The sequence below is a fragment of the Somniosus microcephalus genome, chromosome 24 (genome assembly GCF_052327205.1).
Source record: "Somniosus microcephalus isolate GS21.2 chromosome 24, FLI_Smic_1.0, whole genome shotgun sequence".
NCBI lineage: Eukaryota > Metazoa > Chordata > Chondrichthyes > Squaliformes > Somniosidae > Somniosus > Somniosus microcephalus.
In genome coordinates, this window is record NC_141010.1 from 34,043,379 (window position 1) to 34,059,280 (window position 15,902).

General features: G+C 45.2%; 1 protein-coding gene across 3 annotated transcripts in view; it reads left to right on the forward strand.

Annotated features, from left to right (window-relative positions):
* LOC147101209 (inactive phospholipase C-like protein 2) overlaps nt 1-15,902 on the forward strand; it is a 221,781-nt gene that overhangs the window by 162,372 nt on the left and 43,507 nt on the right. For all 3 annotated transcript variants that reach the window (XM_085966460.1, XM_085966461.1, XM_085966462.1), the window contains one exon: nt 7,003-7,078. In XM_085966460.1, the coding sequence (XP_085822586.1) occupies nt 7,003-7,078 (76 nt within the window). The remainder of the gene's footprint in view (nt 1-7,002; nt 7,079-15,902) is intronic.

A 15,902-nucleotide genomic window follows, 5' to 3' on the forward strand; every position in this document is an offset into this window, starting at 1 on the left:
GAACATTTTTCATATTTATCTTAAAGGGGCTTAGTGCGACACTATGTTGGCTTTTCTTGACTGAGTTGGTGCATAAAGTAATACAATTACTTTTTGCTGCTTTAAGTTGCAGTCCCCAGCCTACTGCAGTGTGCTCTGTAGCCCATAGTAAATATAATTAATGAAACTTTTTAAAATACAGTTTAAGAACTTTTGATGGAACATAAAACCTCCAGCTGGGCATAGCTTGTCCTCTGGGACGCAGTAACATGCAGATTGTGCTATGTTTTCATCTTGCCTGATTGCATGTATAAAGCCACTGTGGACTCCTTAACCCCTGAAGTGTGACAGCAATTTGCGGCATTGCTTTCTGTGGGGTCAAACCCAAAGCATATGGCGCAGGAGGATTTGCTTCAGTTGCCCCCTCTAGCTCCATCGTGTGTTTACAGAGTTAAAGCGATGTCGCAAGGTAAAGATTTTCTGATGCGCACAGGTCTACGAATATAATGCTAAAGTTTTAACCCTCGGGCCCCCACTAAGAAGGCAATTCCTTCAGCAGAGCAAGTTCCTTGGCATACCAGCATGCTGTCATGTTGGGCACTTGGAGCTCTCGGTATCAGGCCACAAACAACAAGATCAGAAATAACAACAGAATGCTGGAAAAACTCAGCAGGCCAGGCAACATCGGTGGAGAGAAAATAGAGTCAACGTTTCGGGTCAAACCCTTTGTCAAGACTGGAAAAGCACAGGAAATGAAATAGATTAAAAGGCCGGGCTGGGAGAGAACAAAAGAGAAGTGAAGAGACATTAAGAGGTATTCAAAATGAGACGAGATTGTGATATGATTAGTGGAGACAAAAGACGGCTCTAGATTAGGTGTGAAATGCGCTGGCAGAATGGGAGACAGCTGCCATGTGGGAGAGAAAAAAAGGGGGGGTGGGGAAAGGGCCAAAACAAAGGTGTGGCTAAAAAATAAGTAAAAATGTAATGGGGGGCCGAGGTTATGATCTGAAATTGTTGAACTCGATATTGAGTCCAGAAGGCTGTAAAGTGCCTAATCGGAAGATGAGGTGCTGTTCCTCGAGCTTGACCAGAAGTTTGACGTGGTTGGCCATTGGTAACAACCAAGTGAAACTTCAATGTACTGACTGAGAAACAGTCTTCAGAAAGAGTTTTTAGCCAATTAGTTACCATATAAATACTGTGGCAACAAGAGGTCAGAGGCTGGGTATTCTGCGACGAGTGTCTCGCCTCCTGACTCCCCAAAGGCTTTCCACCATCTTCAAGGCACAAGTCGTAGCTTTCAAAATGGAATTGGATAAGTACCTGAAGGAAAAAAAGTGCAGGGCTACAGAGAAAGGGCGGGGGAGTGGGACTAGCTAAAGTGCTCTTGCAGAGAGCCGGCACGGGCTCGATGGGCTGAATGGCCTCCTACTGTGCTGTAACGATTCTATGATTCTACGATTCTAATTAAGGAGTGTGATGGAATACTCTCCACTTGCCTGGATGAGTGCAGCTGCAACAACACTCGAGAAGCTCGACACCATCCAGGACAAAGCAGCCCGTTTGATTGGCACCCCGTCCACCACCTTAAACATTCACTCCCTGCACCACCGGCGTACCGCGGCTGCAGTGTGTACCATCTACAAGATGCTCTGCAGCGACTCGCCAAGGCTTCTTCGGCAGCAGCTCCCAAACCCGCGACCTAAAAAATTGAAACAAAGAAGATAGGAGCAGGAGTAGGCCATTCGGCCCCTCGAGCCTGCTCCACCATTCAATGAGATCATGGCTGATCATCCAAACTCAGTACCCTGTCCCTGCCTTCTCCCCATATCCCTTGATCCCTTTTGCCTTAAGAAATATATCTAGCTCCGTCTTGAATATATTTAATGAATTGGCCTCAACTGCCTTCTGTGGTAGAGAATTCCACAGGTTCACCACTCTCTGGGTGAAGAAATTCCTCCTCATCTCTGTTCTAAATGGCTTACCCCTTATCCTTAGACTGTGACCCCTGGTTCTGGACTCCCCTGCCATCGGGAACATCCTGCATATAGTCTGTCTAGTCCTGTTAGAATTTTATAAGTTTCAATGAGATCCCCTCTCATTCTTCTAAACTCTAGCAAATATAAGCCTAATCGACCCAATCTCTCTTCATATGTCATTCCTGCCATCCCAGGTATCAGTCTGGTGAATCTTTGCTGTACTCCCTCCATGGCAAGAACATCCTTCCTCAGATAAGGCGACCAAAACTGCACACAATACTCAAGGTGTGGCCTCACCAAGGCTCTGTACAACTGCAGCAAGACATCCTTGTTCCTGTACACAAATCCTCTTGCTATGCAGGCCAACGTACCATTTGCCTTCTTAACCGCCTGCTGCACCTGCATGCTTACCTTCAGCGACTGGTGCACAAGGACACCCAGGTCTCGTTGCACTTCCCCTTCTCCCAATCTATTGCCGTTCAGATAATCTGCCTTCCTGTTTTTGCCACCAAAGTGGATAACCTCGCATTTATCCACATTATATGACATCTGCCCAATCACCTAACCTGTCCAAATCATCCTGGAGTTTCTCGACATCCTCCTCACAGCACACATGCCCACCCAGCTTTGTGTCGTCTGCAAACTTGGAGATAGTACATCTAGCTCCCTTGTCTAGATCATTAATATATATTGTGAATAGCTGGGGTCCTAGTACTGATCCCTGCGGTAACGCACTAGTCACTGCCTGCTGTTTATTCCAACTCTTTGCTTCCTGTCTGCCAGCCAGTTCTCTATCCAAGTCAGTACCTTGCCCCCATGTGCTTTAACTTTACACGCTAATCTCTTATGCGGGACCTTATCGAAAGCCTTCTGAAAGTCCAAGAACACCACATCCACTGGTTCTCCCTTATCTATTCTACCAGTTACATCCTCAAAAAATTCCAGTAGATTAGTCGAGCACGATTTACCTTTTGTAAATTCATGTTGACTTTGTCCGATCCTGTCACTGTTTTCCAAGTGCTCTGCTATTACATCTTTTATAATGGACTCTAGCATTTTCCCCACTACCGATGTCAGGCTTACTGGTCTATAATTCCCTGTTTTCTCTCTCCCACCTTTTTTGAATAGTGGGGTAACATTAGCTACCCTCCAATCCATGGGAACTGTTCCAGAATCTATAGAATTTTGGAAGATGACCAGCAATGCATCTACTATTTATAGGGCCACTTCCTTAAGTACCCTAAGATGTAGATTATCAGGCCCTGGGGATTTATCGGCTTTCAATCCCATCAATTTCCTTAACACCATTTCCCTACAAATACTGATTTCATTCAGTTCCTCCTTCTCATTAGACTCTATGTTCCCCGACATCTCTGGGAGGTTATTTGTGTCCTCCTTTGTGAAGACAGGATTGGTCTGTATTTCTTTGTTCCCCATTATCTATTAAACCATCCTGTATACACTCCAGGAATTCCTCCTCTACAGTATTGTTACTGATTTGGTTAGCCCAATCTATATGTAGATTAAAGTCACCCATGATAACTGCTGTGCCCTTATTGCACGCGACTCTAATTTCCCATTTAATGCCATCCCCAACCTTGGCATTACTGTTTGGGGGTCTGTATACAACTCCCACTAACGTTTTCTGCCCCATGGCATTGCTCAGCTCTACCCATACAGATTACACGTCATCAGAGCTAATATCCTTCCTTACTATTATGTTAATCTCCTCTTTAACCAGCAATGCTACCCCAGCCCCTTTTCCTTTTTGCCTGTCTTTCCTGAATATTGAATACCCCTGGATGTTGAGTTCCCAGCCTTGGTCACCCTGGAGCCATGTTTCTGTAATCCCAATCATAACATATCCATTTACATCTATTTGCACAGCTAATTCATCCACCTTATTACGAATGCTCCTCGCATTAAGACACAAAGCCTTCAGGCTTTTTTTCTAACACTCTTGGACCTTTTCGAACTATTATTTACTGTGACCATGTTTGATTTAAACCCTTGACTTCTCTGCTTGCCACTTTTGCTTTTCTCCTTCCTGTCTTTTGTTTCTATCCTTGTTTCCCATTCCTCTCTCTCCCTGCACAGGTTCCCAACCCCCTGCCATTTTAGTTTAAACCCTCCCCAACAGCCCTAGGACATTGGTCCTGGTCCTGGTCCTGCCCAGGTGCAAACGGTCCAGTTTGTACTGGTCCCACCTCCCCCAGAACCGGTTCCAATGTCCCAGGAATTTGAATCCCTCCCCCTTGCACCATTCTTCTAGTCAAGTATTCAGCTGCAATATCCTTCTATTTCTACTCTGACTAGCACGTGGCACTAGTTGCAATCCTGAGATTACTACCTTTGAGCTCCTATTTTTTAATTTACCTCCTAACTCCCTATATTCAGCTTTTAGGACCTCGTCCTGGTTTTTACCTATATCATTGGTACCTATATGCCCCACGACAACTGGCTGCTCCCCCTCCCCCTCCAGAATGCTCTGCAGCCGCTCCGAGACATCCTTGACCCTTGCACCAGGGAGGCAAGATACCATCCTGGAGTCTCGTTTGCGGCCACAGAAATGCCTATCTAGTCCCCTTATAATAGAATCCCCTATTACTATAGCTTTCCCACTCTTTTTCCTCCTGTCCTGTGCAGCAGGACCACCCATGGTGCCAGGAAGTTGGCTGCTGCTGTCTTCCCCCAATAAGCCACCCCCCCTAACAATATCCAAAGTGGTATATCCGTTTGAGAGGGGGATGGCTACAGGGGACCCCTGCACTTCCTGCCTGCGCCTACTACTCTGCCTGGCGGTCACCCATTCCCTTCCTGCCTGTGCAGCCTTTACCTGCAGTGTGACCAACTCCCTAAACGTGCTTTCCACGACATCCTCAGCATCGCGAATGCTCCAGTATGTATCCATTCGCAGCTCCAGCGCCGCAATGCGGTCTGCCAGTAGCTGCAGTTGGATACACTTCCTGCACACATGGTCGTCAGAGACACAGGAAGTGTCCCTGATTTCCCACCTAGTGCAGGAGGAGCATACCATGGCACCGAGCTGTCCTGCCATGACTTACCCTTCAATTAATTTAAATTAACTTAAATCAAATCAATACCACCAATTACACTACAATTAAATGATATACTCAAGGGCCCTTGGTTACTAGTACTAGAAACTATAACCACAAAAAAATTAAGACCTTCTAAACTTTATAAACTATGAACCTTAACTGTCAAACTATAGAGTTGTATAAATACTCCCTGGCTGTACTCCCTGGCCATACTCACCCAATCAGCTGCTCCCTCCTGCCCGCGTCACATTTTGAATCATGACATGGCTCTGGAATGCTGCCGCCGGTCTGAGATTGGTAAGAAAGCCCGCGAAAGTGAGTTTAAATACTCAGTGGGTCTCCGGTCTCACTGCTCCCGACACCAGCCTCTGCCACCTAGAAGGACAAGGGCAGCAGGCGCATGGGAACACCACCACCTCCAAGTTCCCCTCCAAGTCACACACCATCCTGACTTTAGAAATATATCGCCGATCCTTCAGCGTCGCTGGGTCAAGTACCTTCACCACACGGACTACAGCAGTTCAAGAAAGCGGCTCACCACCACCTTCTCGAGGGCAACTAGGGATGGGCAATAAATGCTGGCCTTGCCAATGACACCCAGATCCAATAAGCGAATACAGGAAACTTTAGTTTATCCGGAGGTAGTTTATCCGGAGGTTGTATGTCCGGAAACCTCGATCTACCGGCAGAAATCAGGAGCCGTTTTGTTAGGTTTTTTTTCTTCTCCTAGCATTTTTTTAAACAGTCAGTCTCTGGAAAGTCTCTCTGAAGCTGTTGCTAAGCTACAGAAATGCTTCCAAGGTACGGGCCGACTGTTTACAAGCTGTTGCTAAGCAACAGTGTTTGTTGTCAGATACGGAGATGAAAACCTCCGTATGCTTCAACATTAACTTTGTATGTCCGGCAGATTTGATAGATCGGCAACAGCTCGGTCCCATCGGTGCCGGATATAACAAAGTTTCCTGTATATGGAAAAAAAAAATTGGTTCCCACCTCCAGAATAGATCAGAGCTTAGACTATGGTTACGATAGTGCAGTGGTTATGTTACTGAACTCGTAATCTAGAGGCCTGGACAAATAACCCCGAGAGTGTGATTACAAACCCCACCATGGCAGTTTATAAGATATTTTATAGTGTATATTTTATTAATGTTGCAATAATATAGGAATAAAACTGTTACGGGTATCTCGGCATTAATACTGCAGTATTATGAGCTTTTTCACTATCCAAATGTGTGAGTTGAAATGTAAAATAACAGTCTAGAATTCTCTGGAATTGCCAGCATCGCAAAGGTTAATCCTAAAACCATTAAGTGGATTTATGATTTTGAAACCTTTCGGTACAATATGCAGGCTACAATAATGAGTTCTAATGCAAAAGATAAAATCAGTAGAGACTTTAAATTGGATCTCAATATTGTGTAAAATATCAATATTGTTAAGCCTATTAGCTAGCAGATGTAAATCTGCTGATATTCCTAATATACGATTTATCCTGACATTTCAAGTTCAGGAAATCTATTAAAATCAGCTTTCTTTCAATGGCTCAGCTGGTTCCAATGGTGAATATTTGAATCAGACAGAACATATTGATCCCAAGTTCAATTCCCAGTCTGTGCTAAGTTAGCTGCTCTCGGCTAGGGTGGCAGCAGGGTTTGTACCATTGGTTGCAGCACCTCTGGAGTAGGGAGGAAAAAATCTGCCAGAGTAACTACCGCTGGCTGTTCAGCGACTACCGCTGGCTGTTCAGCGACTACCGCTGGAAGTACATGTGTGGCTATGGGATAAGGACAGAATCGGCTGCCGTGCACCCCACCCTCGCAGTTTAAATTGTCTACTGAGGCTCACGTGTAAAATGGGCAATAAACAAGGTATTGAAGAGTGACTTCAACCCGGAGAGAGAAAAATGTAAAACTGTCAGAAGCCGGAGAGGATCTGACCTGCAGATGCACTTGTTCACTTTGGTTGTTGTTGTTTTTCAGATGATTCAGACCAGCAAGATGCTGATTGAATCTGCTGATGCTGTCTACGTGAAGATAATGCAGGCTCAGAAGGCTGGTGAGTGCTACCATCTCTATCGCATGCATAGACTACATGCTGAATTCTCAATTAATGTGGCAAAGCTGGTGCACGCAGAGTTAAAGTGAGTGGGTTTGTGCCTACTATTCCTCATCCAGCAAATGCTTGGTCTTAGGTGGGGACTTATTGAAGGAGGTGAGACACTGCCCAAGATTGAGAATCTATGGGGAGCTAATGTGCGCTGGTATGGCATGAGAAAGAATTTAGCGTCGCTAGCAGCGCCAGAATTTATTGCCCATCCTTAATTGCCCTTGAGAAGATGGTGGTGAGCCACCTTCTTGAACTGCTGCAGTCCGTGTGGTGAAGGTACTCCCACAGTGCTGTTAGGGAGAGAGTTCCAGGATTTTGACCCAGCGACGATGAAGGAGCGGCGATATGTTTCCAAGTCAGGATGGTGTGTGACTTGGAGGGGATCATGGAGGTGGTGGTGTTCCCATGCGCCTGCTGCCCTTGTCCTTCTAGGTGTAAGAGGTCGCGGGTTTGGGAGATGCTGCCGAAGAAGGCTTGGCGAGTTGCTGCAGTGCATCTTGTAGATGGTACACACTGCAGCCATGGTATGCCGGTGGTGGAGGGAGTGAATGTTTAAGATGGTGGATGGGATGCCAATCAAGTGGGCTGCTTTGTCCTGGATGGTATTGAGCTTCTTGAGTGTTGTTGGAGCTGCACTCATCCAGGCTAGTGGAGAGTATTCCATCACACTGCTAACTTGTGCCTTGTAGATGGTGGAAAGGCTTTGGGTAGTCAGGAGAGGAGTCACTCACCGCAGAATACCCAGCCTCTGACCTGCTCTTGTTGCCACAGTATTTATGTGGCTGGTCCAGTTAAGTTTCTGGTCAATGGTGACCCCCAGGATGTTGATGGTGAGGGATTCAGCGATGGTAATGCCATTGAATGTCATGGGGAGGTGGCTAGACTCTCTTGTTGGAGATGGCCATTGCCTGGCACTTGTGTGGTGCGAATGTTACTTGCCACTTATCAGCCCAAACCTGAATGTCGTCCAGGTCTTGCTGCATGTAGATGATAGAATTTTGACAAAAAGGAGCAGAAATCTTCATGAACTAACTCTTGACTCCATTAGGAAGACCCAAGTATAAGTCTAAGTCTGGATTGTCCTTCACAGTTGGCTTTAAGCATGTGTGTTTGCATTTGACCGGCTCCTACTGGACCTCTAGATTGGGCATGTTAAAGCCATGTAGAACAGAACTATTGGGGACCTGCATGACTCCTCCGATCGGAAGCTTCTCTTGCCCAAACCTGAAGCTGCATTGGTTAAATTACCCCAAAACGTTTTCCCTACCATTTGAAAAGGAAGTGTGCATTGAATGGGGGAAACTCCAGCAAAAAGTCCCATAGATAAAGGCTATTTTCTTTGTTAAAAAGGGCTATAATTTTCTGCCATGAATTATATGTTGTGTTGCTCAATTTACAGAGCAGTTCTCAATAGTGGGCTCCCTTTTAATAAACTAACAGTAAGGAGTTACGATTAACACCCCTTTTCTTTACACGCTTAAAAAAAAAACACTTTTTGTTTAATCGCTGAATGTCAATAACCTCATTGGGAGCTGCTTTGCAGGATTCACTGAGCCCAACAGTATGAGGGAGCTCAAATAGCATCTGTAGACAGTCATTAGACCAGGTGTTAGAGAACTTGCCTTTTGAGCGGCTCATCTCCCTCACACTATTATGCAGTGACTTGTTCGAAGCAGATTCCCTGGAGACTTTTACCAACATTCATGCATTGAAAACAAAAATCAACTGAAGAAAGGATGCTAAATCCTGATCATTTGTAACTATTTGGTTTGCAATTGTTCTTTATGTTAAGTTGTAATTTCACCACATGCAATGGCCTTGCATAAATTTTAAGAACAATTGTTAATGTCCATCGGATATAGAAAAGCTTCACTTCTTGAATTTTTAAAACAATAGTTTTACCCCCCAATTATTTTCACTCCTCTCCTGAAAATGCTGATTTGTATCGGGGTACAGTTCCATGTGAGTACCATCAAACTATTTGATCATAGCCTCTGAGGGCTATTGCAACATCCCAGTTCCCTCCTTTGATGGAATTAACTAACACAGCACTTGATTTTTAGGTGGTGTACTGATTCATTTATTTCAGTGACCATGAGTGAAGCACAAACCTCAAGGTGTTTTCCAGGCTGCCTCCGGTATTGGATTCAATTCAACCTGCAATTATATTCCAGTCTGAAGCAAATCAATGGATCCAACTGTTGCCTTCAGCCAGTTTGCAGAATGCTGGTCAGCAGTACATTGGATTGAGAAATAGTGTTAGAAAACTGGATCATTCATAAGATTTTAGAAACCGAGCATTAACGTTTAAAGAGACGATAGCAAAATACTGCAGATGCTGGAAATCCGAAATAACAACAGAAAATGCTGGAAAAACTCAGCAAGCCAGGCAACATCTGTGGAGAGAAACTAAAGTCAACGTTTCGGGTCAAACCCTTTGTCAAGACTAAGGGTTTGACCCGAAACGTTGACTCTATTTTCTCTCCACGGATGTTGCCTGGTCTGCTGAGTTTTTCCAATGTTTAAAGAGAACCTTATTCTATAGTGCTGCGACAGTGCCTCAACATGACATACAGCTGAAGGCGGAACAGACTCATTATGATAACACTACAGGATAAGGTCCCACACACTTGTATGTGCTTCACCATATCTTGCGGACGAGACCAGAACTAGGGGCCATAAATAAAAGATAGTCACTAATAAATCCAGTAGGGATTTCAGGAGAGACTTCTTTATCCAGAGAGTGGTTAGAATGTGGAACTCGCTACCACAGGGAGTAGTTGAGGCAAATAGCATAGATGCATTTGAAGGGAAACTAGGTAAGTTCATGAGGGAGAAAGGAATAGAATGATATGCTGATGGGGTTAGATGAAATAGGGTGGGAGGAGGCTCATGTGGAGCATAAACACCGGCCTGTTTTTGTGCTGTAATTTCTATGTCATTTCATTTTATTTCTTGTGAAGGAAAAAAATGTGGGAATTTACATCTTGGAAATTCACTCAAACCCACATTTGACTTAGTGGACAGAAATTGCTTCTCTGAAAGTTTCTCAATGGTTTCAGTGAGAAGTGGGGGACACGAGAGGCTGAAGGAGGGCACTGAAATATCAAGTCTTAACTGGACTCAAACAGTGTGAAAATGCCAGCTCCAGTTAAGAGACCAGGGCCTAGAAATTGGAGGTGTTAGCGCTGGCTGTTGAGACCTGTTTTTTGCAGAAAGAATGGTGGCCACCTCACTTCTGCCCGCTTCCAGTGGGTCCTGCAGCGGTCGCCATTTTTGGCAGGTCAGCAGTGCTGACGTTGCCTGCGTTCATGGCAAGTATTTTAATTAGCAGCAGGGTGACGTCAATCTGCGTGCAATGCCGAATTACAGCATGGGGCTCTCCTCTTACCGCCCTCTCCAAAGCATGCCTTTGCGTGCAGCCGTTGACAACGTGGAGAGGCAGGAGAAAGCGGCGGTGAGCTAGAACCCGTACAGTAAACAGCTGTTGGGATAACTGTTAAGTATGGCGTGCTATTGGAGTGAAAACTGCTTCCAATGCGATGCATCAAATACTTCCCGCCACCCCCTCCCCCCCTCAGTCAGTCAAATAGTATAGGAGATAAATATTTTTTAAAGCAACTGTACTGTACTGCAGTTGTAATAACCTCAGGAAAAATCAAAGCTGCATTTCCTTAAACTAGAAAACCCCAATGTATAAAATTTAGGAACTGATAAAATGATATGCAAAATTTGGAAGTCTACTTTTAAAAGGCTTGACAGCATATTCTCACCAAGAGTTCATCAAAAGTCTGCTGTTGTTAAAAATATTATTGAACTCTCCTCTGCACCATTCACACTAGTAAACTCCTGACCGAAAGTTCATGTTCCCCTTTTTAAAAAATTTATTTCCATTGATGTCTCATGCAACAGTTTAAGGACATCTGTGCCACAGTCTTACGTGGCATTTTCAGTCACAGTGCCTCCAGATCTGATCCTGTGCTTTAAGACACTCTCTCCAGGGAGTGAATCCCCTGTGAATATGCAGGCTAGTGAACGGTCACTGGTAGCTGCAAGACAGTGCATTGCCATCCCCCTTCCCCTCCAGCACCATGGTGGAGCACAAACCTCCACATAGCAGCCATCTGGGTGACACATCTGTGGACCTATGACAGCCAGCGAAGTTGGGAGTACCAGGCAGTCTGGTACCCATTTGTGGACCCCACATAAGACCCAGAAGTACGAGGGGAGCAGTGGACAAATAAATGGCTCGTCACCTGCCACAACACAGACTCGATAGCAAAACCCAGAAGCCGTCGCCAAATGATCCGACACAGCACGTTGCCCGAGAGCGCCTCACCAATCCTTGAGATGCAACCATCAGCCTCCTGCAGAGGTTAGCGCCGGGAAGAGCGCGTTGCACAACAGATTCTCTGCTCCGCTCATGTTAATTAACGGGCAGCACCTAAATATGGGTGCCGCCTGTGCTCTTTGTGCGGCCGGCTGTCAGCCTTGGCCTGCACTGTTACCGGCACGTTTCCGGCCTACTCGAATTTCTAGGCCCAGGTATCTATCATGAGGTTAAAAAAAAAAAGTTGGAACTCAATGTTTGAGGCTCAGTAGGTAAACACCCTGCATGGTGTGGCACTGAGTCACAGACCATGAAGGCCCTGGTTCCATTTCTTTTGAGTTAACTGATCTACAGCTGCGTCTACAGTTAGCTTCAAGATTTGGGAAAATCAGCCAGGGTTCCTGTGTCAATGACCACTGCTAGAAAGTACATCGGTGTGGACATCAGATGAGGGTGGAATCAGATTTGGCTATGATTGCCTCCCATGGTCATATAGATGGCTGACTTTCACTTGTACATGAATAAGAGTGATTCGGGCAAGCTACTGGAAGGCTGTTGGTGCTAGCATGAATCGCCACCTTCAGGAGAGGAAAAGGTGAAAGGCAGATATTTAGAGAGGAAGCACAAGGATGAGAATAGTGTGAGGCTTTATCCTGGAATATTCCTTTAAACAGAAAACTGATATTCAATTTTTGCCAAAGAATGTGGGGGTTGGGGACCGTGCTCATCCGAACTGCCACATGATCCTCTGTTATGTTGGGATAAATCTGTTCAGTCACGAGTATCTTTCATGGCTTATTTATATTGAGACCTGGTGCCGGAATTCAGTCCATCTTTGGACAGTCGCACTAGGTGGGGAGGTGGAAATAAAATCACATCAGTGCAGACCCACACCCTCCTCTCTGCCTGTTGCCTCTCCCAGCCTGACAGCTGCACCTGTCCAGCCTGCTATAATACAAGAATATGTGCATACTTGAGTGTGTAGAGCACATGTGTGGGTGTGCAAGCAGGGTAGGTTTTGAGGGCTTTATTTTGAAATGATTATAGCAACTCCAGCCCTCTAAATTGACAGGAGGGCTGGCCGGGACATATGTGGATTCTGGCTGTCAGTTTATAGTAACGAGCGTCCACATGTGGCTGAATCCTTGCCAGGGTGAGACCCGCCCCTTAAGGTCAATGCTGATCAGAGCCACATAGCTTGGGTTGTTTACAGTGACGAGAGGTAGTTGGATTTCAGGACAAATCCGGTTGCATCTTGCTGCTAGAAAGGAGGCAACAGGCATGGCTTGTTTTCTTGAGTTCGAAGCATTGGTCGGTGGCAGTCTGGAAATAGACCATCTGTGCAGAACATACCACTGCAGTGACATAATTGGGAACAATGGGCCGTGGCAGCACTCTGCATTCATGATATTATTGGAATAGAACTTAACGGTGTCACTGATTGGGAAAATTCTCCACACAGCTGCTTCTATCAAACATATAGGGGGAAAAATTCAGTTGGTTTGCGCCTCCCATTAGCGCCTTAAGAGGGCGCTAATGGGGCGCAAAGCAACTAGCGCCCGGGCGCGGCGATGTTTGCGCCGCTCACGAAATTAACTAGACATTTTGCGGCGCCCCTAAACACTACCGCCACGATCTCCTGCGCCGGCAGATCGTGATGTCAGTCAAGTGTGCAACGCCCCGGTAGCGCCCCGGACCGGATATTGAGTGGCGCCCCCTGCCTTACCGCCTGCCGCTAGCAACGACCGGTTGAGGGGAGCGTTTTGCAGTCAGGAAGGGACTGAGGGAGCGCTATTTAAAGGTGACCGCTTCCTGCCTTTTTTTGTTGGTGGCATTTTTGCAGCACGCATTCTGAGAGAGAGAGAGAGACTTCTGGAAAGATTCAACGCTGTGTGAAGGAGTTTTGGGTACTGAGCAGCACTTTGCTGGTTCATTTTGATTTGCCCTTGTTTCGATTTAGAAGAGACTGTGGGGGCTGCACTCTGAGCTCTTTCCCTGGGCCACTCCATTGTTCTTTCCAGCAGATTTGATGTACAGGTCTCTCCAGGCTGAGATTCAAGTCTGCAATGAGCAGGATGTGGATGGAGAGCAAGATCAACCCTCCCCTTTTAAGAACTGGCCGGCGCCATTGAGTCTGTGTTCCATTGCTGACTGACATCACATGGGCTTCGCCAGTGCTCTGAGGTAGCGCCTCGCTCCTCGGCCTTAAGAGAGGTGTGTAGCGCCTGATTTAGCGCTCCAATCACCTCCAGGGGCGATAAAAGCCAAGTTTGTAGGTGGAGGCGATAATTAGCGCCAGGCGCTAAACTTTGCGCACGGCCGATAATCGCGCCCCAAATGGGGCGATACTGAATTTTCCCCCTATACAGAACATTAAGATTATGAGAACGAGGAAGAACTGAGAGGCATTAATAAGTGTACAGTATCTCCCCTCATTACATTTTAAATCAGTTAGACATTCCATCATTGAGCGACTGAAATAAAACTTATTGTTTGAACCTTTAATTTTATCTGAAATATATTTTGATGAAATAACATACTGTCAGTGCCTAGTAAGTAGATATTGTTACATAGAATTACAGCACAGAAATAGGCCATTCAGCCCAACTGGTCTCTGCTGATGGGAGCCTCCTCCCACCCGTCTTCATCTAACTCTATCAGAATGACCTTCTATTGTGTTTTCCCTTAAATGCATCTATTAAGTGCATCAAGCATTGTGTGGAAGATACATGGATCTAGACTACATTTCTGAATGAATTTGCTGTGCAGCTATGTGTATATATAAAGCCCAATAAATCATCTAACAACCAGGATATTATTACCATTCTCAGGCTAATACTTTTAGGTCGATGCCAGGAACACAAGAGTTGATGTAGCTGGACCTCAATATTGTGTATTGTAGGGACAAAAGGCACAGTGCAATTTTATTCTTTACTTCATGTGAGGATAGAGGTGTATTTCCCCAAATTATCAAAATTTTATCTTTAATTTACATGGGCTCTTTGTCCTAATGAGAAGCTCCAGCTCCAGCTCCAGCCATAAGCCATGGCTTTGTAATTTTTTGAAAAAGGATCACTTATTACATACCAGAAAAACCTAGAATCAAATGAGATCTACAATCCATACACGATTGAGAGCTAAGGAAGTGCGAGATATTTAGAATTGCTTTAATTAATCTGGCAGTGTTTACAATGACCTTCATAGATTGTGGGGTAAATTTTCATTTTATGCGAATCGGCAGCCCGTTTTACATCCCAATTTTTATTTCCAGTGAAAAATATGGGCTGAAATCTGGCTCTGTCGGGTTGGGGGTGGGGGCAGGGGGAGGGCGTTTCCCAAGCTTCCCCAGGAAATTCCTCCCTTTAAACCTGGTTTGAGTCCCTTTGAGAGCTCTTGAAGGCCCCAAAATCTTTGCTAGAATAAGATAATTAATCTCCGAAGGAATCAAGTTGGAGTGGAATCGATTATCTTCTCAGATTGGAGTGGAATCAAGTATTTTCTTGAGTCGGTATGCAATCAAACACTTTCTCTAGTTGGAGTAGCCACAGTGGGAGCTTTGGATATTGGGAGGACTGCACTGTGGCTGAGAAGGGCGGATGGGCTCGGGCAGGTGTTGGTGCTGGCCCCAAGTATGCAAATGACCTCATGCCTGGTATTTGGGACGGGGGGGTCTCCAGTCTTGGGCAAGAGGGCAAGCTCCAGAAATGTCCATGCTCTTCTTTCTTTGTTATTCAAAGACAGTTTCTTCATGCGTGTCTCTCGAGGTGAAACCAACAGCTACCACCTTTAACCTTTGACCCCATCTTTACAGTCTGGGCTTTTCCTGATGACAGTTGACAATAATTTTAATAAAAAGGATCGAGTGTCTTATCAACTGAAACCTGCATCTTTATTCTTTGTTGTACTTGGGTCAGCATAGACTAGGCATAACAATTAACTCCAATCATGATAACTTGATCCCTGGAATATATTTTGGATGCCTGCCACTCTCCTGTCTTCTAGATGCCAGAAAAACATTACACCTTTTAGACTAGTTTAACAAGCTACTGTTCTGGATTTATTTACAAGTAAAATGATACTTGGAAGCAAAAGACATAGACAAACTATTAAACAGCACAATACCTGTATGCGAGAACTATGATCAGTCCACAAAAGGTTTATATGCCCTTTTGAGAAAGCTGCCACTTCATAATTCCTTGAATAAATCAACTGAGCCTTCTCTCACCTTGGTGCACCATCAGTCTTTAGACAGGAGATGTTAAATGTAGAATATGTGAGAGATGTCGAAGCTGGTGTTTTTTCCAGGGCTGATGTATATCTCATGGAACATCTCTAAAGCCAATTCCCTTGAAGTACTCAGACAAACAAAATATTAATAGGCTTCATACGTTGGCAAACAAAAGGGTAACATCTTGTAGCTGCCAGATTTCCCAGCAAAATAGC